This window comes from Olea europaea, chromosome 1 (assembly GCF_002742605.1).
Source record: "Olea europaea var. sylvestris chromosome 1, O_europaea_v1, whole genome shotgun sequence".
NCBI lineage: Eukaryota > Viridiplantae > Streptophyta > Magnoliopsida > Lamiales > Oleaceae > Olea > Olea europaea.
In genome coordinates, this window is record NC_036237.1 from 31,704,729 (window position 1) to 31,728,890 (window position 24,162).

General features: G+C 35.4%; 3 protein-coding genes across 5 annotated transcripts in view; 1 reads left to right on the top strand and 2 right to left on the bottom strand.

Annotated features, from left to right (window-relative positions):
• Nucleotides 1–73: 73 nt before the first annotated feature.
• On the bottom strand, nt 74–4,214 carry LOC111401317 (pentatricopeptide repeat-containing protein At1g06143-like). Of its 3 annotated transcripts, none has more exons than XM_023029023.1 (5): nt 3,779–4,214; nt 1,690–3,632; nt 1,202–1,441; nt 966–1,120; nt 74–589 (listed from the first exon to the last, which is right to left on the bottom strand). In XM_023029023.1, the coding sequence occupies exons 1-2, from the start codon at nt 3,798–3,800 to the stop codon at nt 1,960–1,962; spliced, it is 1,695 nt and encodes a 564-aa protein (XP_022884791.1). In that variant the 5' UTR covers nt 3,801–4,214; the 3' UTR covers nt 74–589; nt 966–1,120; nt 1,202–1,441; nt 1,690–1,959. The 3 variants fall into 3 exon arrangements, with proteins under 3 accessions (XP_022884791.1, XP_022884785.1, XP_022884778.1); XM_023029017.1 differs by having other exon boundaries at nt 74–592; XM_023029010.1 differs by having other exon boundaries at nt 74–1,120.
• A 758-nt stretch (nt 4,215–4,972) lies between these two features.
• LOC111401384 (protein ACTIVITY OF BC1 COMPLEX KINASE 3, chloroplastic-like) lies at nt 4,973–9,209 on the bottom strand. The gene is made up of 6 exons (XM_023029096.1): nt 8,541–9,209; nt 7,901–8,236; nt 7,197–7,752; nt 6,720–6,906; nt 6,235–6,601; nt 4,973–5,444 (listed from the first exon to the last, which is right to left on the bottom strand). The coding sequence occupies exons 1-6, from the start codon at nt 9,087–9,089 to the stop codon at nt 5,316–5,318; spliced, it is 2,124 nt and encodes a 707-aa protein (XP_022884864.1). The 5' UTR covers nt 9,090–9,209; the 3' UTR covers nt 4,973–5,315.
• Nucleotides 9,210–14,157: 4,948 nt separating this feature from the next.
• The window catches only part of LOC111407432 (rab3 GTPase-activating protein catalytic subunit), a 36,270-nt gene continuing 26,265 nt past the window's right edge, over nt 14,158–24,162 (top strand). The window contains exons 1-9 of the mRNA XM_023036901.1: nt 14,158–14,513; nt 14,605–14,648; nt 14,741–14,804; nt 15,388–15,502; nt 15,586–15,653; nt 15,735–15,832; nt 17,799–17,970; nt 18,193–18,415; nt 21,769–21,895. Coding sequence (XP_022892669.1) covers nt 14,454–14,513; nt 14,605–14,648; nt 14,741–14,804; nt 15,388–15,502; nt 15,586–15,653; nt 15,735–15,832; nt 17,799–17,970; nt 18,193–18,415; nt 21,769–21,895 — 971 coding nt within the window. The 5' untranslated portion in view covers nt 14,158–14,453. The remainder of the gene's footprint in view (nt 14,514–14,604; nt 14,649–14,740; nt 14,805–15,387; nt 15,503–15,585; nt 15,654–15,734; nt 15,833–17,798; nt 17,971–18,192; nt 18,416–21,768; nt 21,896–24,162) is intronic.

Here is a 24,162-nt window from a genome sequence, read left to right on the forward strand (position 1 = left end):
TTGATTCCAATTCTTACGAATATCAGTACACAACCAAAATTTAGTTTTGGGAAATTCAGTGGCAATTTACAGTTGACAAGCTTTTGCATACTAAAATTCCATTTTAACTAGGTGGAAGATTACCTATGGTGTATCCACACACTTGAGTTTCTTAATCTTGACAGAAGTCCAAGTGGACCTAGCCAGTGCTGTTACCTAATACATGGGATTGACCATGTATTTCTCAATATTAACTCTCCAATTTTCTTCAACTAATGCAATGAAGCATCAACATAAAAAGCCATAACATCTTAGGGCTTATGAGGATGAAGATGAACTGGAAGTCCTTCAACTGGGGTGGGCATAAGATGCATTCTACTTTCTTATCAGGAATCAGTAAATCCCATCGAAATTTCTTAACTATGTTTTGCAGAAATGTAAGAATATCGAGTCTAGCAAACTCTTTACCCTAGCACATCGGAGATCCCCCTCCAACTGGAACATAAGAAAATGGGGTAGGTCCTGCCCTTTCATAGCTCGATGGATCAAATTTTATATTCTCTTCAAACAAGCTAGAAAGTGTATTTGTGAATAAGGCCTTCCTGTATAACTGCTGCAACAGCATCATTAGGTCATGAATCATTAGTTCAAAAGTGAATCAAAAAGGGCCCCTTTGACAATGCTTCTGATTTTATTTCTAGTAGAAGAGCTTCGTTAGAAATCTACCCTAAACTAGCTTCCTCTAAAAGCTCATCTAGGCAAACAAAGCACTTCCAAGAAATTATCCTAATATGTTCAAAAGCATTTTCGTAGTCTGAAAAATAGCTTTTGACTTTTCAAAAGCACCGCCAAACCGGTCCTAAATTACTGTTACAGAAATTCTTGAAATTCTTTTTTACTTGTGAATAAAGGGGGGAAGAAAATTCCAGAAGTCTTGGAAAATCTCATAAAAGAAGTAAGAATAAATAAGAGAAAAATTTAAGTACCTTCCATCCCGTGGGAATGTCATAAACTGCTTACTTAAAATCGACTAGTGCGTCTCTAAAAGCACCTATTGTGGGTGGTGATAGTCTAATAGTTTCAGACAATACATTCTACTAGTACCTCATCTTCTGTACATCATCCCACTGTGAAAACTCCCCTGCTTTGTAGGATGATTAGAAACATAAATCATTAGGAGTAGTTATGGCAACAAGGTGAAACGAAGGGTATGTACATTTACCTCTAAAAACATTTTCACCAGTTCAAGGAAGTTGTCCATGATTCTTCATCAGCATAGTTATGGCAACACTAGAAGTGTCGTGACCAGCCAGCTGATTCAGACATAAACTTGCCATTTTCATCAGGATGTTGTGAAGCTGAAACAATTTCCTGTTCCAAGGTTACTCTTCTTTTTCCGACTATTGATTGTACTTGTTTCTTTATAGCAATAGTCGCGCTCTTTGCATTAAGAACGTTGTTCCTGGGAAGTTAACAGGGACTGAGATTAGTCCATTCAAGAAAACAATAAACATCAAGTTTGGCAATTTGGTGAGGGTCCTCAAGGCTTATAAGAAACGAAATGCTACTTCAGTCGTATAAATTGATGGTTGGGAATACCTTCACCTCTTCTTTACCTTCATGTGCACCAAAACATGTTTTGTAATGGTCTTAAAAATCTTAAATGTATAAAATAAAAGGAATTTAAGAAGACCAAACAATCTTATACACCTTGTAAATGCATCAGGAATGATGAAACAAGATAGCATCTTCTCATTTGCTTCCCTTCATCACCAATAATGGTGGCAAGACAGTGTCCAAGAAGCATCCTAACAGAGGTAGGCCACCAAATTGTGACCAGTTTATTTTATTAATAAACAGAAACTTGTTCCCGTCAGGGCCATATAAAACTGCTACAGGCTCTCCCATAGTTTTTGGCTAACAGGATTGACATGTACGATGTATGGCATCCAAAATTTGGCCCTCTGCTACCACAACTGTTTACAAGATAAAATCATACTGAGGTACATAGCCAATCAGCTTAAGTTGCAGGTCTAAAACATCCAGTATAGAGTAAATTTCTCCTGATGCTGGATGATAATTATCACACGCAGAAAACTGGTGCGTCTTTTTGTCCACTTCAATCCAGCTCGAACCAGGACTTCTCTTTTCTACTCCATGTTCCTTCATGATTGTCCTAATTCTTGCAACTTCATGCCATCGATTTTCTTCAGCATACATGTTAACTAAAAGGGAATAATATCCAGTACTATTTGACTCCAAGACCACCAATCTATCAACAGCAAGTTGAGCAATCTCCAAGTTCTTGTGAAGCTTACAACCGCCTAATAAAGCACCCCAAACGACAGAATTGGGATCCATTCTCATACCTCGTATCAACTCTAGTGCTTCTTCCAGCAAACCGGCTTTGCACAAGAGATCGATCATGCATCCGTAGTGTTCAATTTCAGGAAGGATTCCATACTTGTGTGTCATGTTAAAGAATCTCCTCCGGCCTTCTTCCACAAGTCCTGCATGAGTACAAGCACTGAGAATACTAACAAAGGTCACGCCATTTGGTTTGATCTTTTCCTTCTCCATTCGACCAAACATCACTAATGCTTCTTTAGCATGCCCATGAACTGCAAGCCCATCAATCACAGAATTCCAACAGAAGAGATTTTTCTCCTGTAACTTGAAAAATACCACAAGTGCCCTCTCCAAGACCCCACACTTCGCATACATATCAATCAATGCAGACCCCATATAAACATCGAGATCAAACCCACTTTGCATAGCATATATGTGTATTTCCTTCCCTTGGTTCAGTGCCCCAAGATGTGCACAGGCTGATATTACAGTTGACATGGTCACTTCATCAGGTCTAACTTCTTCATTCTTCATTTCATAGAAAAGTTCTAAGGCTTTGCTATATTGCTTGCTCTTTGTGTAACAATTGATCATTGTTGTCCACGAAATCAAATCCTTCCCAAGCATCATATAAAACAACTCCTCAGCAGAGTTAACATCGCCAACTCTCACATATCCATGAATCATGGTATTCCTTGCAGCAGTATTTTTCTCCGTCATCTCATCAAACAACCTCCTCGCTGAAGCCAAATCCCCAATGCTGGCATGAGCTTCAATCATTGTAGACCAAGCAAAACCATCTCTTTCTGGCATTTCATCGAACACCATCCTTGACTCATCAACCCTACCAAAACTCGAATAAAAATCAATCAGTGCAGTTAAGACATGAACGTGCGATGGGAACCCGTATTTCCAGACCTGCCCATGAACACATTCCCCAAATCCCACAGCAGATAAAACTCTACAGCTCTTAGTTACTGCCGGGAACGTATAACTACTTGGATATACAGAATTCCTCAGCATGTCAATGTAGTACTGTAAAGCTTCAAATGGGCGAAAACAATTTACAAAGGCCCCAACTATTGCATTGTACACGAATATATTGGGATTTTCCATCTGAGAAAACGCAAAAATTGCCGAATCTATACTGTGAAAAGTGGAACAAGCAGTTATGTATTGGTTTACCAAGAAGCAATTTTGAGTTGTGTCGTTCTTGATCATCATTGCATAAAATGATTCAATCTCTTTCAAATTTGAACATCTTTTCAAACGATCGGCCACCTGTGCAACTGTTAATCTTGGGCCTACAAACACACTTGTAATCAGTAAATGATGAATAACTACACCTTTAAGGCTTTAACTTGTTCACAAAGAAAAATCATTGAACATTTGTAATGATGATTGAGAACAAAGATTGATGGTATCTAAGTAGGAGAGAAGTTAGACTTACGATTAACAACGAAGAATTTCATACGAATTGTTTCCAGTATATGGTACAATCACAAATCTTCTCGGTGAAAAATGGAAAATATACTCAAAAATAAATTGTACAAGGTGAATAAGGGGGAGATTCAGGGAAGTTTCGACTGAGAAGGTCCCACGCGAATCCCACTTCCATTCCATGCGAGTGTAGGTCAGCCAGGTGACAAATTCTTTCTGACAGAAGAGCTTAAATCACTTTGAGAACATGATATCTTCAAATAGTCGCTACTATTATTTGCTACATGTATTTGAAAATAGGATTAAACAACACTTGTAAGAAGTTTCATTTTGGTTCTCGACATTAATTTACTTATTAAATTTAAAACTTTCGTGCCTCTGAGTATCCCGTATTGAGCACGCATACTTGGGGTTCATCAAGTCATCCCCCGGTGTATGTCACGTCATACTAGCTCATTTCCTTCCTTACCCACCAAAATGCCAATCAGGCTTATTTTTCATTAGGAAGTAGACGGAATTCATCATACTGCATATGACAGATGGAAACATGCCATATCACTTCGAACGAAAGAAAAAGAATTTTGAATCTTGTCCATTATATTGTCCAGTACTACATACCAAATATGATAAATGAGAAAAAATTATTGAGAGTAATGCCATTCAATTCTATTGGTGCTTAGCACTAGTAACCAAAATGCACTGGACAATGGACAATTACCCCTCTGTCACAAATTAATATTAATCATCAGTAGAGTTGAATAACATCGTTCTTTGATGATAGTCAGAGAAATTTGATCAAATACAACATGGCATTTTGTGTTAGAATTTCTATTTTCTTCAAGCATTGTGCCATTTTTTTTTTTTTGAAGGATGTTCGAGGTTAATATAGAAAGATTAGATTGTTTTGTAAGCGACCATATCACCAAGCCTTTCCGTGTTTCAATATTTGTATCAAAAGCTCTATCAAACAACCCCTCAAATCTTGTTAGTATACTAAAGAACTAGGATTCTTCTGCCAACGCCAACACAAGAAAAAAGAATATATAACATGTCAAAAATTTGATGATTTTGATCTAATTAAAAGGCAGAGATTCAGCTCTGTTTTGATTCAGCAAGATAGCAAATAATGTTCATACACAGTTCTTTTTTTTCCGAACCTCTCTCAATTCAGTATTGTATGGTCGACATTACAGAATATCATGTATGGTTAGGAAGCAAAAAGAATTCATCAGAAAGTTACAAAAGTTGAGAATCATTACATGACTATATGTGGTACAGTGTCACTTCATATTTTTACACAATGAACCCAAAAGCTGCCTTGTTTTTATTCTTCAGGACAGGGTTCGCCCAGTCGTTTCACAAGTACATCCAGCTACTATCATCATTGGACAATTACATCAAATGAATGAAACTATAAATGTTATTTACTTTCAATTTCCTTTTCATCGGCGCCTGTTTAACATCCCTCATCGCTGAGTGGGGAGGGAGTTGGCCTTTCAACCAAGAGCGATAAAAGAACTTGAATCAGCCTATAAATGGATAATATATTATGATGTTGGAGCAGAAACTGATGGTGGAACTCGGAGGACTTGTTGTAGTAAGCGTGCTGCAAGACGTTGAGTAATTCCACCAACCACACGCCCTCCAAGATTTCGTGCTTCAGGTTCTTGGAGTACCTGCTCATTGATGTTTCTCGAGTCAGCTCATCTAACTTCAGTATTTCGATTACTTCGAAGTAAAAGGTAGCTACTGTTGGCTTGAAAAGTACCTCCGGTATTTACACATACCCTGGCTCTATTTTTCATATCCATGCATAATTTGTCATAATACCAACACAGACCAATTGTAGAGCATTTTTCAAAATAATAATCAATACATTATTAATAAATATGGATCAGCAACTGAGAATTCACATTGTTGAAGAATGCTATAGCAACAATTATTTGATCAACGAGGAACTCTTTCTGAGAGGTTGAATATCTGTAAAAAGGACTATTTTGTAAACAAGTATTATGGATATAGTTCTTTCTGTTTAAGGGAATGGAGCAACTTAGATACTGTAAAGAGATTATCAGTCACGTAAGAGAGAACTAAGGTATGAGGCAAGAATTTTACCATAAAACATCAACTGAAGAAGGGAAAAAGTAAATTGTAATATATAATTAAAAAAAAAAAAAAAGGCTGCTTAAATCGAATCCTAAAACAGAAGAACAGCTTAGGTGAATAATTTTCTTTAAAAAAAAAAAGAAAAGAAAGACCAGTTCACAGGTTTTAAATTCTAAAGTTTTAAGAGTTACATTATTAAGGAATTTCTAAAAGCACAATCCATTTAAAAAAACCACATGACCATTTTAAGAAATCATATTATTACTAATTTATAGGTCTAGCAGTGTTAAGAAATCCGAAAGTACTTGTTGAAATGAAATATGAAAATAACAACCAAAAAGCACGTAGTTAGCTTTTTACCTGTAAAATGGGCAGCAAAATACTAGGATCAAAGTTCTCTGAGGACCGCAGTAACCCCCATATTCTAAGTACTTGTGCCCTAAGCCCCAACATGTTTTCTTGTTCAGCAGTGGTCATTGCAAATGGACCCGTTGCACTGCCATTGAAAATAAGAGTCCTCATAAGCTCATTCACAGAGGAGTATGATTCAACTACAGAGCCAAGGATAACAGCCTCAGTGACGCGAACAGCCTCTTTAATCACTAAAACCCTTAGCTCTTCACCATCTGGACCCAATAATAGTTTGAGGACAGGTTGCAAAGCATCTTTAGCAGAAAAATCTCTATCTTTCCTTCCCTGTACTAGCAGGTTTTCAAGTCTGTTCCACCTGAAGCAAATGATGGACGCTTTTTGTAAATTTGATCAACGGCACAAGTTAGAGTTACTCTTCCAATTCTCAATGACAATTCAGAAATATGAAAAAGGATTAAAACAGCTATACATACCTGAATCTCCCGTCCTTGAATAGCAACTCAATAAGAGCATCTCTCAGATATGGATTAGGATCAGTTAGAAGCCTTTTAGCGAAATAAGGATATGATGCAGCCAGCACTTTAAAATTAGGGTCAGCATACAGTGCTAAACCTTCCAGAACAGTAAGTGACCTTAAAATCAATGCATAATAAGCTGGAACTGCAAAAATTAAATTAAGTAGAAGCAGCAGCATCAGTCATGATGCAGATATTTGAATGTCAAATATAACTGTTAATGTGCATTATATGTTTATAAGCACGAATTTCATCTAATGTGTCTGTAAACTTTCAATATTAAAGAAGGTTGCTCAAAAGATGAAAGATATTTGACATTAAACAAAACAGCAACTGATTTAAGGACTAAGGCTACTATAGCTTTTAAGAAAAATACAGCATGAAACAGGCAATAATATTGATGGGTTGATGAATAAAAGGATACAAGTGGCTCACCGTTAAATGGATATTGATATAAAACAGCACCCAAACCATCCACGATGGTTTTAAAGTTGAGCTCACTCACAGTGGAATTTAGTGCATCATCAAAAAAGTTCCTTAGAGCTGGTACGATGGGAGATACATCTACGTCGGGGGACAAAAAGTCTAATGCATAATAATCACGAGCCATAGCTTCATAGTCTCGATTAACCATGTGGACAACATGACCAATTATGGCAGATCTTGCTTGTTCAGGAGTTTCACTCATCATTCCAAAATCAAGAAAAGCGAGTTTCCCATCAGGTGTTGCTAAAAGATTCCCGGGATGAGGATCTGCGTGAAAATATCCATACTCGAGCAGCTGTCTAAGACTGCATTGAATGCCTGTGTTAACGAGATCCAGAACTTTGAGCCCCTGTCTCTCAATGGCATCTTGCTGATTTAGTTTGACTCCCTCAACCCACTCCATTGTTAGTACCTTCCCACTCGTGTAGTCCCAAAAAATATCTGGGACAAGGACATCTTGTTTGTCAGCATACAACTTTTTAAATCTCCTTGCGTTCTGCCCCTCCTGCATAGACCTCTAAAAATTAACATTCACACCCAACAGCTTTCTACTTCACACAGCTGAATGAAAGGGAAAACCTTACAAATCTCTGTGTAACAGAAAAAGTTTGATATTATTATGAAGCAAACGCAAAACAATATCAGAAACCAACCTGCACATAATTGAGCTCTTGGTAAACTCTCCTAGCAAATTCGTCAATAAGAGCAACGACGTCACTTGTAATTATATCAACATATTTATTTATGAGGAAACCTAAACCTCTTATAAGATAAAAATCCAGCCCTATTGCTTCTTCAATACCAGGTCTCTGCACCTTCACAGCAACAACCTGGCCAGAGTACTTCAACTGAGCTTTGTACACTTGACCTAGACTGGCAGCAGCAATTGGAGATGCAGATATTAATGAATAAACAGATTCAAGTGGACGTCCCAACTCTTTCTCAATGCATGTAAACGCCGCTTCATCTGGAAAAGTTGGCAAAGCATCCTGCTCCATCACATTAGTAATAAGGATTATGTGACACAAGAATCAAATAAGTACACATAAGTTTCATTACCCAATGATAACAAACATTTATTGAGAAAGTCTCAAAAACACACTCGAACAAATTATGCCGCGTACAATAAACAGTGAGGAACTTGATCAATCCCTATATTCTTTATGCATCACCTACCCGTCACTTTCGTCCCTGGTACCCACCCAGAAACAGCTCAAAATTCTCTGATTCGATAGAAAATGAACTTAAAATTGAAATGAATTCATACACAGGTATAAATAAACGAAATGCTACCTGCAATTCCGAGAGTTCCTCGAGGTATACTGGTGGACACAAATCAGGCCTGGTGGACAAACCCTGGCCAATTTTTACAAAAGTAGGCCCCAGTCCCGTGAAAACCTGCCTAAGTTCAACTGCCCGCAATCTTTGGTTCTGATCGAGCTTCCCATTCAATTGGTCGAGCCACAGCTTAAACGCAAAAGAACCAAGTCCAGAAAATATTTCTATCGCCCTCTGCACCACCTTGATAGGGCGCGAGCCGTATTTGGCAGCCAAAAATTCGGGTGTATATATAGAAGCGTCAGCAGCCCGGGCCATAGCCCTCGCTTCTGCTTGCATATCATCAGCTCGGTCTCTGGAAGATAGACTATAGGAGGAAGATTTCTCTTGAACTCGCAGCACAGTCACTGGAACATTGTCGCCACCACTCCCGCCGCCTCTAGTGGCCGGAACCGGTCGAGGCTTCGCCTCCACTAGCGCGGCTCGCGGCGATTTTACTCTCCGGATACAGCGTTTGTTCTGAGGAAAAATCGTACTCGAAGGTTGCAGAACCAACGTATTCATGGGTGGCGATTGGAAGTTGCGAAACTGCAAGCGAGGTGAAGAGATTTTTCACGCGCACAGCGATTTGTGGGAATGGACTCGATGATTTGTCGCTTCGTTGACCTCTATTTTTCTACTGGATACTTTCGTGGAGTTCAAAAAACCGCCGAGTAATTTATAATTTAAACATGCCCAAATTAATATTTAAATAATTTTATCCAAGAAACTTTAATTATACTCGAAGTATCACGTAGTAACGAAAACACTGGACCCTATTTAACCAACGTTCTTTAAAAACAAAAAAATTACATTCTTACATGTATATTCTAAAATTTTCCTTATTTTTTAATCACATATTTTTCATTAATACACTATTAAAAAATACATTCTTATAAAAATAATGTGATTCAAACAAGGGCTAGAAAATGAGCATTTCTCGTGACTAGTGTGCTCGAATTAAAATAGTAGGCTACATTTGACATAAATTCTTGCTAAAAATTGAGAATAAGTCACTTTAAAGATGAGTTCACATGGCCCTTGTTTGGATTGATTTCTTAAAATTCATTTTTTCTTAAATTAAATTCCAATCACATATTTCGTGGTATCCGTAACTTTTATTTACTTTTTAACTACACATTTCACTAACTTCTATCAAAATTTTCTAAAAATCTAATTTTTATACAAGCCAAGCATGAGCTTATATTGAAATTATCAAAAAGACTTAGGATCCGTTTGATTGTAAAGATGGAATTGAATTGAATTGAATTGAAAACGAATTCTAGGGAGTTGAATTGCCTAAAAATTATTTTCCTGAGAATTGTAAATTATTGTGTTTGATTGGTATAATTTTCCACGTGGAAAATATTAAAATAAAAATATTTTTTGGTGTTCGTTTGACTTTATTTTACATGAAAATTGTCAATTAAAGGAATAAATTTTACTAGTATTGAGAATGAAATTTGTTTCTATTGCCAACAAAAAAAATAAAAAATAAAAAAAATAAGAAAATCATCTATCTTTTGGTGTTCGTTTGACTTTATTTTACAAGAAAATTGCCAATTAAAATGAAATATTTTTGTACAATATTTCTAAGAATTTATTCCTATGACAAAAAAAAAAAAATTTTCCCTATGTTAAATTTGACAATGCAAAAGATATACAAGAACCAAGACGAAGCAAAAACAAATCATGACACTACATTAGCAAAAAGACATTAACTTTTCCATTTCTGCATTAGTGTTTGCCCTATTAAGAACCATGAACAGAAGCGAAAGCCTTGACCTTGGAATCAAGGTCCATAAAAAAAAAAAAAAAAAAAAAAACTGTAACAGGGAACTAGAAAATCAAGAAACCAAATTCCATGGAATTCAAAACCTATCAAACAAACAAAATTGAAAGAAAGTGGAATTAGAATTCCATTTTCCATGGAATTTGAACCAATCAAACATAGCCTTATTTCAATTCGCAACAAGCCATGAATTAATAACAATAATGGAGGCTTGGATTCTCATTATAATCCATTAGATGACTGAAAAGATATAAGTCATTACAAATTACAAATTGTACTTTTAATAATATATTTTATTGGATTTGTTGAGTAAATCCCACCTACAATTGAACAAATCATTCAATTCAACCAATTAGCTTATGGAATTTGAGAAAAAATGGAAGAAAATCAAAACCAAAAACAAGAATTATAGAATGATATTTTCCCCTTTTTATTCCACTCAGAAATCATTGATCCAACACCACAAAGGCAACACCAAGTGGAGATACCAGTCATAGAGACAGAGGCACACACACCAAGGCAAGTAACTAGAAGGCAGAATACACAAAATAAGCAGAAGACGGTTTCAGTTCACTAAGAAAAGGAACCGGTTTTTGGTGTGTTGAAATGAGGCCAAGATTCTCCAATTTATAGCCAACGGGTCCAACAAAATTTCCCAGAATTTTGGTAGGATAGAGTTCGAGAAAAACTGAAACTTGTTACAAAGATAAGGATAGTACAACCAATCTATCTTTACATGAGTTAGAGAGATAGGAATCTCCTTTTCAGATAATCTCCAAAGTCGGTTATTGAATACCTAGCCCAATGAACTGATTTCCTCTAAATACTCAACACAATTCAGTTACATCAATTGTTGTGTGGATTTATAATTCTTTAATATTGGGCTTATAGCCTGTGAAGTTAAACGGATCTCGATTTTTCATCATTGTCTAGGGAATTTGGATATCACTTACCAAAATGTCCAACAGGATTCATTCGTGCTATCCATTTATAAATCAAACTCTTCATAAAATCGTCGCAAATGGAGGCTAAAAGTATGTTTGAGAAATGTTTATAAATAATTTTAATTATAAATTGATAAAAACAAGCGATGGATAAATATATACTTGATGGTGCTTGTGGATCTCTAGAAATTTCTAAATAAAAGTAGTTGAAATATTTACGAACACTTTATAAACACAAGACATGTTTTAAATTATAAGAGACGTTACGATCGTTTTAGAAAAGTAAATATAATTTTTAGAAAGAAAATTTGAAAACGAGTGGAAGTAAACGTGAGAATAGAATAATTAGAGAAAAGATGGTGACGCTTGAAAATAACACTAGGATTCTAATCAATTAATTAATTTTTCCATTATCTAAACTTAGTGGAAGCAAATGTGAAAATCCCAATGAAGGGGGGAATGGAATGATATTCAAGTCCATGAAAGAACAAAATTTATAGCCAATTATGAGATATAAACTTTTCAAAAGAGAATGTGATAGGATGAGATAGAACATGATAATTGTAACACTCAGAATATTTTTATGAATCGTGACCCCAGTCCTATTTTTATGCATTTAAACAACAAATGGTTAAATTATATTATTTTTATATTTGGCTCTTAAAGGATAAAATCAATTCACGTCTCAATCTTGTCGACTCAGTGTAATATATCAATGTAAATTCAATAATGCTACTATAACATGGTTGGAAACATGCGAAATCCAGAATTTTAAAAAAGTTGATGTGGCAATGCTTTTTATTTCAATATAATAAAAGCGTGCTCCCTGTCCCGAGTTGAGGACAGGGATATGGAGGGACACCTGCCCTTGGCCGACACCCCTCCAATAGGGGGGGCGTCATATGACGTCCCTATTTTTATCCCTGTCCCGGTGTCGGTCAGGGGCAGGCGCCCCTGTTTTTATCCCTGTTCCCAACGCGGGACAGGGAGATTAATTCATACAATAATTACAAAAGCCACAGTAGTTTTCTCTCTCCAATTCCCGTGGCCACTGGAAGAGCCCCTTTCTCTCCCACTTGACCTTTTAATAGTAAAATTAATAAATAATGAAGTATACATAAATAAATAAATAAATTACTTAGGGCATGCTCGCTCTAATTTTTTAAGATTAAATTTTGTGAACATGTGTAAAAATTATGAATTTATAAATAAATTTATTTTATTAAAAGAATGAATGGTTGAAAATAAATTCAATAGTATAAGTATCAAACATGGACTTATTTATACTCTAGAAATAAGTCTTGTATCATCTTGTTGTCAATTTAAATATCTTTTCTTTACCCATAAGTAGCCTTCACGTTAATATTAGGAAAACAATTTAAAAATTCTTCAATAAATGACATGATCAAGTATCTTAGTAATGTCTTCGGGGGCGGACCCACATGGGTCATGTGGGGTCACATAACCTCATAAAATTTTGTCTCAGTTTTTTTTTTTTTTTTTTTTTTTGTACGATCTACTTTGATCACTCGTTACGAGATGCCAAATAAAGTCGAAATATTACATTCTTAATATCATTTCAAAGTACTCATGGCTTAGATTTTCACTCATTAATGGCGTGCGAAGTGGTCAATTATAACAAAAGTTACTACGCGTCAAAATAGGCCGTTCGAAACTAGTATTTTGAAAATTTCAATGACATCCTAACTTGTAAAATTCCTCGGCGATCATGTGCTCTCCAAATTTACAAATCATCTATGTCATGTAGAAGCTCGTTTCGAAAACCATATTGTTGTCATATCGAATGCTCCAAACGGATATCGAAAATAGTTAAATATATACAAACGTACATCTCAAAAACGACGTTTAACTCGTTTTTTCTTTTAAAAAATTCAATTATTTCGTTAACGTTTATTATTTTTATACGATAAACTTTTCAATATAATTTATATCATTTTATTAGGAAATTTTACATGGAATATGACATAAAATTTTTTAGGATCATTACGGATTAAATGTAATTTAAATTACTTTCGAATTATATTTTCTTTAAATTTGAATTTCATTTACTTCCTGAATTAAACTTGAAATTTATTTCAATTCATTTACGAAATGGTAAACAAAATTATACAAGTAGAAAAATTTATTTAATAATAATGTAATTATATGACGTTTTCAAGTATCAAAAAATTTATTAACTTATTTCCATTAATATTATGTTGTTTTAAAAAAAATTATTTTAAAATTTTTGACCACACAACATTAAAAGTCTGGATCCACCCCTAAATGTCTTCATGCTGTAAGAAACGAGATTTTACTCTCTTTATCATTTTAGTAATTTATTATGTTTATTATAACATGAAGACATTACTAAAAAATCTCGTTTATTATAGAATGAAGACATTACTAAGATACTTGATCACGTCATCTACTGAAGAATTTTTAAATTATTTTGCTAATATTAACGTGAAGGCTACTTATGAGTAAGGAAAATATATTTACATTGACAACGAGATAATACAAGACTTATTTCTATAGTATAAATAAGTCTATGCTTGATACTTATACTTTTGAATTCATTTTTTAATTTTATTTTCAATCATGTATTTTTTAATAAAATAAATTTATTTATAAATTCATAATTTTTACATAGGTTCACAAAATTTTATCTCAAAAAATTAGACCGAGCATGTCCTAAGTAATTTATTTATTATGTATACTTCATTATTTATGGATTTTATTATTAAAAGGTGACTTGGGGAGAGAAGGCTACTGTGGCTCCTATAATTATTGTTTTATATTGAACTGTTAAAATTCTGGATTTCACCGTCACAATAGCATTATTGATGTAAATTTTAATTGCTTCTGTGAGAAACGGGAAAAAAGCCTCACATGTAAGAAGCGCAAAAGCCTGACACACGACTTCATTCAGCTCTGCACCGTCGGTCGTGTACGATCGTCGTCGGGAAGGTCGTTTCGGTTTTCTCTTTCGATTGCGGAATCAGATTCGACATTCGAATAGTAGATTTGAAACGCCCGCCATCAATCCAATAATACCTATCATTTTTCAGCATAGAACATCAAGGTAATGTGACAATCAAGAAAATCTGTAGACAATAGATAGGCGAACTGACTCTAGCAGGTACTTCCTTTATGGCGTCAACTAGCAATTCAAAAAGCATTGCAGAGGATGATGAAGGAGAAGAAGAGGAGGTATGTTAGATTACTATGCCCAAATCATTGGGGTTTCAGATCTTAAGTGTGTTCGTTGTGATTTCATGTTTTTATGGTAGTATATTTGCAGATTGCGCGATTTGATGATTTTACTCTTGCCTCTTCGTGGGAAAGGTACGATTATCAACAGAGAAACCTGGTTTAAACCAGAGTTCAGAGTACTTGCAAATTATATAATTTGACCAATAATGTGAATTGCGTTGCAGGTTCATTTCTGATATTGAGGTGGTTTGTCGACAGTGGTTGGATGATGGTCCCCAGAACTTACTTGTATGCACCAAATTCGTTTTGTTGGTCATTATCGTATTTTATGACAATTATCACGATGAAGCTTCAGTAGATTGCTTCTTTTTATGCATCTGAATTCATTAGATAAATATGCTGAGATATATTTCTTGGACATGTCAGTCATTTCCATGATCAATATGTTGTTTTGCTTGCTGTTAACCTATCTTACATGGACCTTTCGATTGAGACGCAGTCATCTTAATGTCATTTCCCTATCTCCTATCTAATCTCAAATATACTGTTTTAATGACACCATGTTGGGAGTGGTGTATGGCTTATATATTCTTTGTTTCAAGTATAAAATAGTAGATTTTACATAAATATGACCCTTGGACGCAAAATCCATATAACACAGCTGCTAAGAAAGGTTTAAACAGTTATGAATCATTTTGATCTGGAATCATTTGCAGAAAGCTTTTATTAAAGTTGTTCGGATTAGCTTGTTAGATACACGGTAATCACGTTTTATCTCGATTCCCTTTCTAATGACTTTGAACCTTGTACCGTGTGTTTTATTGATTGCTCGTCTTCATTTTACACCAGTTATAATCTATTATTGTAATAGGTAAAGAGTGCTGTTCCAATGGATCTTTCAAATGGTTTGTACAAGGTCAAATCCGAGTTCAAATATGCTATGAAAAGCTACTGCATGGAATACTATTTCCAAGCAACTAACGATGGTACCTGATATACGCTATTGTAGCGAGCTGCAGAGTATTCATATCTAGATTTCATATTTTAATTAGAAATCTCGTTTGTCCAGGAAAACTTGCTGATTGGAATCAGGCATTGCATGATCTGCAGCTCTCTTTTGGGGTGAAAGAGTTTGTGGTCTCTGTTTTCCCCTCCCTCTCTTCTTAAATGACATTATTTCTTTTGCTATTTCCTCTCTTATTGTGTGAATAATGTCAGGTGATTGCTCCACAAAGTGCAAGTGGAGTGGTTCTTGATTCACCAGAGGCCAGCAAGCTTTTGAGTGCAGTTGCTATTGCTTTGTCTAACTGTACCAGGTTCAGCTGTGAACTACTTTGGATACTTGTTTGATTGTCATTTTTAACTTTAAGATGTAAAGGTTTTGATGTAAAAAAAGGTGCATTTTACTGGCTTTGAGACCATAGCTGAGTTTGGGCAAGAAGCAGAAGAAGATGGGTATCTGGGACTAACTAGGGTCTATTTTGTGGACATTTGGTTCTTATCATTTTGATGTAGATAATTGACGGCCTACTTTTTGGAACTTGTAAAGAGGAAATTATATAACTATTGAATAAACTTTTGGGTTTTTCCGGGAACAGGAAACAATTAAGGGTAGCTTTACTTTCCATGTTCTTGATCTTTGAGTGTGGGGAACTTTCAAGGAAAGACCTGTGAAAAGCATTATCAGGTTGATTTTCACTTCTAGTTTTGTTGATTAATGTCACGGAAATTTATAGGTAAGACAAGACAGAGAAAAATACGATTTTGCATTATATTGCTTCAAACAATTATATCAAGACTCAGCATGTTTGGTTAGTCACTACTGTGGCCAAATATACTTTTTATCTACATATTTCGTAGGACCCGTAGCTACTACCACTTATCATCCATACACCATAGCTTATATTTACTTGAATTATAAATAATCACCAATAAAACATGCATTCAAATAGTTCTTTAAAATTCTCCCCACTTTTTCATATGGCAATCATTATAAGACCGTTTATCACCCACAAAAACTAATTATATGACCATGGTAATCAGTTCACTTTCATAAACAAGTCCATTTTTATGTTTTCAATTCACACGAACAACTGAAATTCACTTAACAAGCCCATAATGTGAAATCTTCTATCCCAACCCCCATGCATTAACAAGGTTAACTGTGGAGGTAACATTTTTCAAAATATTCCTATGGTAGCAGCAAGATTTACCATATCAATGATCATTCTGTCAGAAATTGATCTTGATGATGTGCAGATTTTAGGGCATTGATTTAGTGGTTTGAGTTCTCTCAACATATTGAAGTTTGAAAATTTAGACTTACTCCTTAGCATGCCCACTCTAATACACTCATATATATAGTAGTCTCACAAACACGATTCAAAAGGCCTTTGACTGGTGGGCTAAACTTATAAGAAATATGATATTTATAATCATCCTTCTATCTCCCACATATCCTTTTTCTCTAGTTATACTCACCCATCCCTCGTTTTAGGAAAAGAATATAATGACCAAGGTATAAATATGGCTGCAGGATAATGAATAAGGTTTGTATTATTTATAGTGTGATCCTTCAACATATAATTCTTTTGTTTCTTGAATTAGGAACTCTGACCTGTGGAGACTTCATTTAGTCTTACGATTGTATGATGTTCAGGCAATTCTAACATTAGAACAAAACAGAATCACGGGTAAGATTGTGGAACAAGACCACAGTTGAGGAAGCACCGTAAGATCCTAGATTTTGTCGCTATCCTACTTTAGGATAGATGCTATTTTAGGATATTTATTCATAGAAAGCCCAGTAGCTCAATGTCTTTCTTTTCATGCATTAACAGATATAGGTAAGATTACGAAGTCACTAAGCAGAGAGTTTCTCTTAAATGATAACTTAGTTTGTGCTTCTATTTTCCATTGATTGCTCGTGTTTGCAGCTACTCTAGGAAACTGTTAATTTGGTCATGTTGCTATTGAAATGTAATCTTTTTAGCATTTATATTAACAGTTTTCCAGGAGGAGAATCTGAACCTTTACTTTGTTGTTGTCAACCTTCTATGTCTCCAAAACCAAGGTTGCTAAGAGTGCTCTACTCATTGACTTGTATTCTCATATGTGGAGATGTTCATGGTTTATTATTGATATTTTTCTGCTATCAACTAAATTGTAATTATCTTTTTAACTGAATTTCTGTAATTCTGCAATGGATTCTCCTATTTGAGCCCACCACTGCAGAATGATCTATGCATGATTGTTGATCTCTTTTGTGCTTATACTATGCAGTTTGTGGCCAGCTTTTGTCCCTGTTCACGATCCTTCTCGTAAAGCTTATATAGGTATCCAGAATATGGGAACAGTTTTCACTAGAAGATTTGAAGCCGACCGAATCGGTAGCCAGGTCCCGATAAAGCTCATGCATTTGGAAGGATTATATGAGCTGTTTGTTTCTAAATTTGTATGTTCTGAATTTATTTGTTTAGTTGTTTCTTATTCAGTCATAATTTGGTAATTCATTACGTTTTCAAGGTTTTACAACTTATTGATGAATATTCGTGATTGGCGTGCCTTCTTTTGCCTGTAGTCTTCTTTTTTACAAGTTTCCTTTTCCAAATTATCTTTATATGGGAAATTATTTACTCATACGATGGTACATCGTCTTTTCAAACATGTCCTGAAGACCTACACCAAAGTGGATTTTTCAATGCAACAATTCAAAATCCATTTTAAGATGAGGTTAACATACAGAACCCCTACGTATGATGATGAGGACGAAGTACATGAAGCTGATGCTGGTGTCACAGAATCTGGCGGGAATGCTGAAGGTGAAGCTCGCAATAAAACTCAATGGGATGATGATTGTCCTTGGAGTGAGTGGTATACTACAGATGACCCAGTCAAAGGTAATCGTTGCTGCCGCTGTCACTGGTATCTATTTTGTTGTGCACTGTTGTGCTTATTGTGTTTAGATGTTTGTTCCTGTGGAGATAACTGAGATTCAAATGGATAATCAGTAGAAGTGACAGTGTTTCCCTGTTTAAAAGTGGGTCATTGCAAAACCTCTTTGCAAAGATCATGTCATGGATAATCTATGGAGAGTGAATCTGGAATGTCCTTGGATTCGAAAACATGTGCCCCCCCCCTCTCTCTATATGTTGGGAAAAAATTATGACAATCTAAATTGCTTGCTTATGGGAGCAATGACTCAAAATCTTGAACATTTTGACACTACCTATATTCGTACCAGAGCTTATGCTTCCGTTGTGAATCCTTAAAGTACCTAAGTATATAAAACCAAGCAAGCAACGTCTCCTATGGTCTAAAACAGACATTGGAGTCTGAGATACCCTTAGAAGTTGAAGGGGAAACTGCAATCATGTTCCCCATTGTTTGGGGCCTTTGTCAATTGAGTTCCCATATTAATTTTTTTGGCATACTGATTCCCAAACTATGTTTCCAACACCACAACGGACTGGCTGGTTCAACCGGTACCCGGACCAGAAACCGGTTTGGGTCACATGGCAAAAACCTATGTAGAAAACTGGTGAAAAAACTGGCCAACCAGCTGGTTTAGCAGTGAACTGGATACAGATTTCCCTGTTTTCTCATTTCCCCTTTTTATAAAAAATTGAACACCATGTTCTTCACCTTGGTTTGCATGGTTTCACCACAGCTTAATTTTGTCAAAGAGATACACACTTGCCATAAACGTTGAAGGAGATAAAATCTGGACATAATTGAAACCTGAGGCAGATGACTAATAGACACTCAAGAGTAATAATCTTGACATGGAATTGATTTTTATTATTCAGCAGACCGTGTTTGGCGCATGTGTGTGTGAGAGAGAGGGAGAGAGAATTTATTGCCATTTTATGGAACTTTGTTGTTTATTAATTATTTTTAATTACCGGTTCAACCATCGACCCTTGACCCCCTTAACTTTTCCGGTTTAATGTCTGGGTCAGTTATAAAAAAATATTTCCCAGCCTGCAGTTATTGTAGTAAAAAGTCTTTCGGATGGTTACCATTCGAAGTAGAAGTCAGCAAACATTAATTTTCATGAAAGGACGATTTGTCGTCACATTCAAATGAACAAACCTAATTACAAACTAAAAAGAAAACCAAAAGAAGAAAAGAAGAAACCTCTCTTCCATCTCTTATATGGTTTCTGCCTTTTGTCTTCTACAGACAATTAGAAAAGGGTCAACCATGAAATAGGCTTGAAAGTGAGGAACCATTCAAGAATTCCTTTAAGCTACGAAAATTAAAGGTTGGAGACAATCATACCAAGAAAATTAGAACGAGGTCCAAAATGCCAATGATCCCAAAGGATGGGGGCTGCAGCTGCAACTTTCTCAAAATTTAAATTCTTGATGCGCCCTGTACGCATACCAAGAAAATCAGAATGAAGACAAAATGCCAACGATCCCAAATCATGGCAGCTGCAGCTGCAACTTTCCCGAAGGTTAAATTCTTGATGTGTCCGGTCCATGGGAAAGTTTTTGACTAATTATGAAGTGTGTTAGAAGGGAAATAATTGAGAATCCCTTGAGGTAATCTAGTACGTATTTAGGTCATGGGTGTATGAGGTTGACTTGTATGCATTGCTTGAATATCCTGGTAGTGAACTTCAGTGGCTGTACAGCAATACTTCAAAGAGTGTTTATTTATTTATTATTTTTTTTGTATATTTGAACGGATAAACTACATTCGGTTACTTTACCACAGACCCTCAAGTAAAAGTCAGAGGCTTTCATTACACAGCTTTGTAATCTCCATGTGCTACCTGAACACATTCGTAGCATCTCCTTCAGAATTTGAAGGGATAATAGAGCCTCCAGTAATGCACACTGTTCTCCATAATCTGGAGAACCGTACTGTATCTCTAAAGAAGATGTGTAAACTTGAAGAACAGGGTGAGTTGTAAATGGTAATTCTAAGATGAAATTTGAAATTGTAATTGATATTTGAAATCAGTAGACCTAGAAGTCAGAAGCATGCCCGTTTGGCAAAATTTATAAATAATTTATAAATGTTCCACACATTCCAATGGAAACGTAAATACTATATACTTAAAGACCACTTATTTCTATCTATTTATAAATTAAACAGTTTATATGTCTTGTTATAAATCTTTGGAAGTTGAAAATTGTCAGCATTGAAAATTGTCAGCACATGATTGGAAGAAAATACCGTGGTAAATCATCGAGCAACAGAACTTCAAATTTTGATTTTGCTTATATTTGTAACCCACGGCACAGGAGTTCGGGTGGTTTACTTTGAATCCTTCTAGTGAAACGAGAAACTTCTTAACGGACCTCAAAATTATTTAAAGCATCTCCTTCAGATATAAAGGGCTAGCAAAGTACCTTCAATAATTCTCACATTCCAAAATCCAAAGACCACTTATTTCTATCTATTTATAAATTAAACAGTTTATATGTCTTGTTATAAATCTTTGGAAGTTGAAAATTGTCAGCACATGATTGGAAGAAAATACCGTGGTAAATCATCTAGCAACAGAACTTCAAATTTTGATTTTGCTTATATTTGTAACCCACGGCACAGGAGTTCGGGTGGTTTACTTTGAATCCTTCTAGTGAAACGAGAAACTTCTCAACGGACCTCAAAATTATTTAAAGCATCTCCTTCAGATATAAAGGGCTAGCAAAGTACCTTCAATAATTCTCACATTCCAAAATCTAGAGAATCATGACAAGTACTTTTATTGAAAATGTGAAAGGTGAAAAAACAAGTTTAATCTATAACGGCGAGAGGAGGATGGCGAATTTTTAGCTTATTGTCCGTTTCTTCACATATTTTATGCATTAGGTTTTTTTTAACACAGTTTCACAAGACTTCGTAGTTATACATATAAACTACACAACTAATGAACGCTGAAGTCCTTTTGACACACAAGCATATCCAATCACCCAACCACCACAACTCTGTGGGCAATTGTTTGAGTCCACCCAAATTAATTCCCCCATTGTTGAAGATCCATATTTAAAAAAATATGCCGTGAATACCTGTAAGGAACTTTCTTTTTCATGATACTAGGTCTTCAAAAACAATTGGTTTGTACTTCATGCTATTTATGTATCCTTAACAATCTTCTTTTTAAATTTTTCATGTTAGTTTGATGCTTTATGGGGTTTGATATGTTTGCATGTTTCTTAGCTGGTATAAGTTGCTGCTAATATCTCTCAACTTGTGGGAAGGTCATTTTTCTGATTTGTAATATTATTTCATGCAGGATTTGAGTTACTTGCCATATGGTCTGAGATAACAGCTGAAAGTTCTCTCGAGATGGCTGAATTGGAAAATGCCTCACCATTTGAAGCTGAGAAATGGTTCCTACATCCATGTCTCTCTGAAAATTTGTAAGAGTCGGTTGCAACTTATAATATCTCAACTAATGTTTATTCTCTCAGTGCTTGGGGATATTTCTTATTTTGCTGTAAGATTTGTTAACTTCAGGGTTGCTCTAGTCTACCTCTAATCTTTAAGGATCACATGCTTAAAACCTTGAGAAAATCGGTCCAAATGTTGTTTGAATTGGGAAATCCTTGCGGCAAGAATAGGTTGCCATGTTGGATGCAGCCAACATTTTACCTTCTCCATATAGTCTTCAAGAGATTGGTTTTATGATTCCTTCAAAGTCATTAGACTTTTAATTTTGCACTTTAGGGCATAGCCATTTTGGATCTTATGTCCCAAATCCCTGTAATAAGTGACATTTCGTGTATTCCCTACAAGATCTGCTTCACATGGAGTCTGCCTACTCGATGAGGTTTAGTTCTATCGGTCCTTTGAATTAGTCATTTACTTCTTCTTCTGGTATTAAAATTTCACCTTTCTCCATTAGAGAATTTGGAATCAATTCACTGTTTCCTTTGGTGATAAAGGAAAGAAAGAATTTAAATTCCTGCCCCCGCTCCAGTCAAGCAGCTGCAAATCAAGCTCTATAGCCCTTTCTGTCCAACTCTAACCCCCCTGCTTACTGCTCTAACCCCTTCAGGTTTATGGCTTTTGGGGTTAACAGTAGAGAAAATTCCAACTCCATACAGTATCCTGTTGGTGGATTGAAAAAGGCTTTGTCCTTGTCAAGTAAAGCAGCCGCTCCTGACGGGGAAGAGTCTGACTAGTCTATGCTTCAGCAAAAACTTTGATAGTGATCAGGAAAAACTTAGCAACATAGTTATGATGTTTATTCTTTAGTGATTTAGCATTTTTGCTGGTTGGAAGGAGATTGCACGTAAGTTATGGGACATAAAGCTTAATCAAGTGAGTTTGTATTTGAGAGAGTACAACCTTTTCCAGCAATCAAGGATAGAGACCCTTTGGCAATTTTAACTCTCTCTACCTAAAGGAGTATAAGAAATATATAAATTCTATTGACTTGTCATGTGATCTGTGGCATGAGAATCAATAAAACAAAAATAAACCGAAAGAGAATCAACATTTGAGATGGTAGAATGAGCAAACGCTCAAAAAGACAAGAGATTGGCTTGTTGGGACTGAGAAAAAAGATCAAAATATTTATCAACAGAGAGTAACAGAGAGACATCATTTTAAGCAATGATAGAACTGTAAATGGGATGAGAAGAAAAAAATTTCAAGTGGCGTCAAACCACTAGAATTAAGAGTAATATTATCACAGAAGGGACTGAAGTACTGCAATCTAGTGTAAAAAAGATCAAACCAAGGGTGAACCATCCTAAACATGTTGAACTGCCTTGGAAATAGCCTATGACTAGAATATGTATTGAGCTGGTTGGAAAAGAACTAAACCGAAAATGAAATTGGTGAATGATTTTGTCGTTGCTTCATCCTGTCGCAGGATTCAAACCAGATCTGGTAGCTTTCAAGTGAGTTTTCAGAACTTCGACAATGGTACTGATAAAAATAAGTTTCAGAACAAGCTTCTAGAGGCTTTTTTTTGGGTAAAAGGAAAAAAGAAAAAACCATGAGCTCTAATATAATGTGGAAATTTCTTAATTTTATCATGTTGCATAAAATATTACAAAGGAACTGGTGTACTTGTACACAGAGTCAACAAAATTCCCTTGCTGGATACATAATTCTCCCCTAGAGCTAATTAAACAATTAAGCCTACCATTAAGCCTTGTCAATTACAACTATATGACAACGATATCAAAAGTTCTGCAAGGATGTATGAGAATCACATTGTGCCAATTTATACTTGTTTACGCCTCCCAAAAAAAATTATAATTGTGTTGACTGTTGAGAAGAGAAGATTAAAAAAATCATCAGAAGCATGCTTGAAACCAAACACTTTAGCTGTAGGTGAATCATGAAAACCTCTCTGATGTTGAGGTGCATATTCTAAACAAATGTTTTGAGGTAGATGCAAGACTTTGCTTGTTTGTATGCTGTCAGCTGTTTTGAGGCATATAAAGGAATTTTCTTTTCTGAACTTGTGTCTGGAAGGGATAATGATGGCCCTCCGAAATTTTGACCGAGTTGCTTCTCCTGTACAGTTCACTATTCTAAATAATATCTTTTGGTAGTCACATCTAAATTTTTGTTTTTCAGTTTGGTATTCCATTGAAAATAAAATATTGGCTGTTATCTTGGTAGTTTTTTACTTCCACTTTCACAATTTTGTCATTGTTCATAACCCACC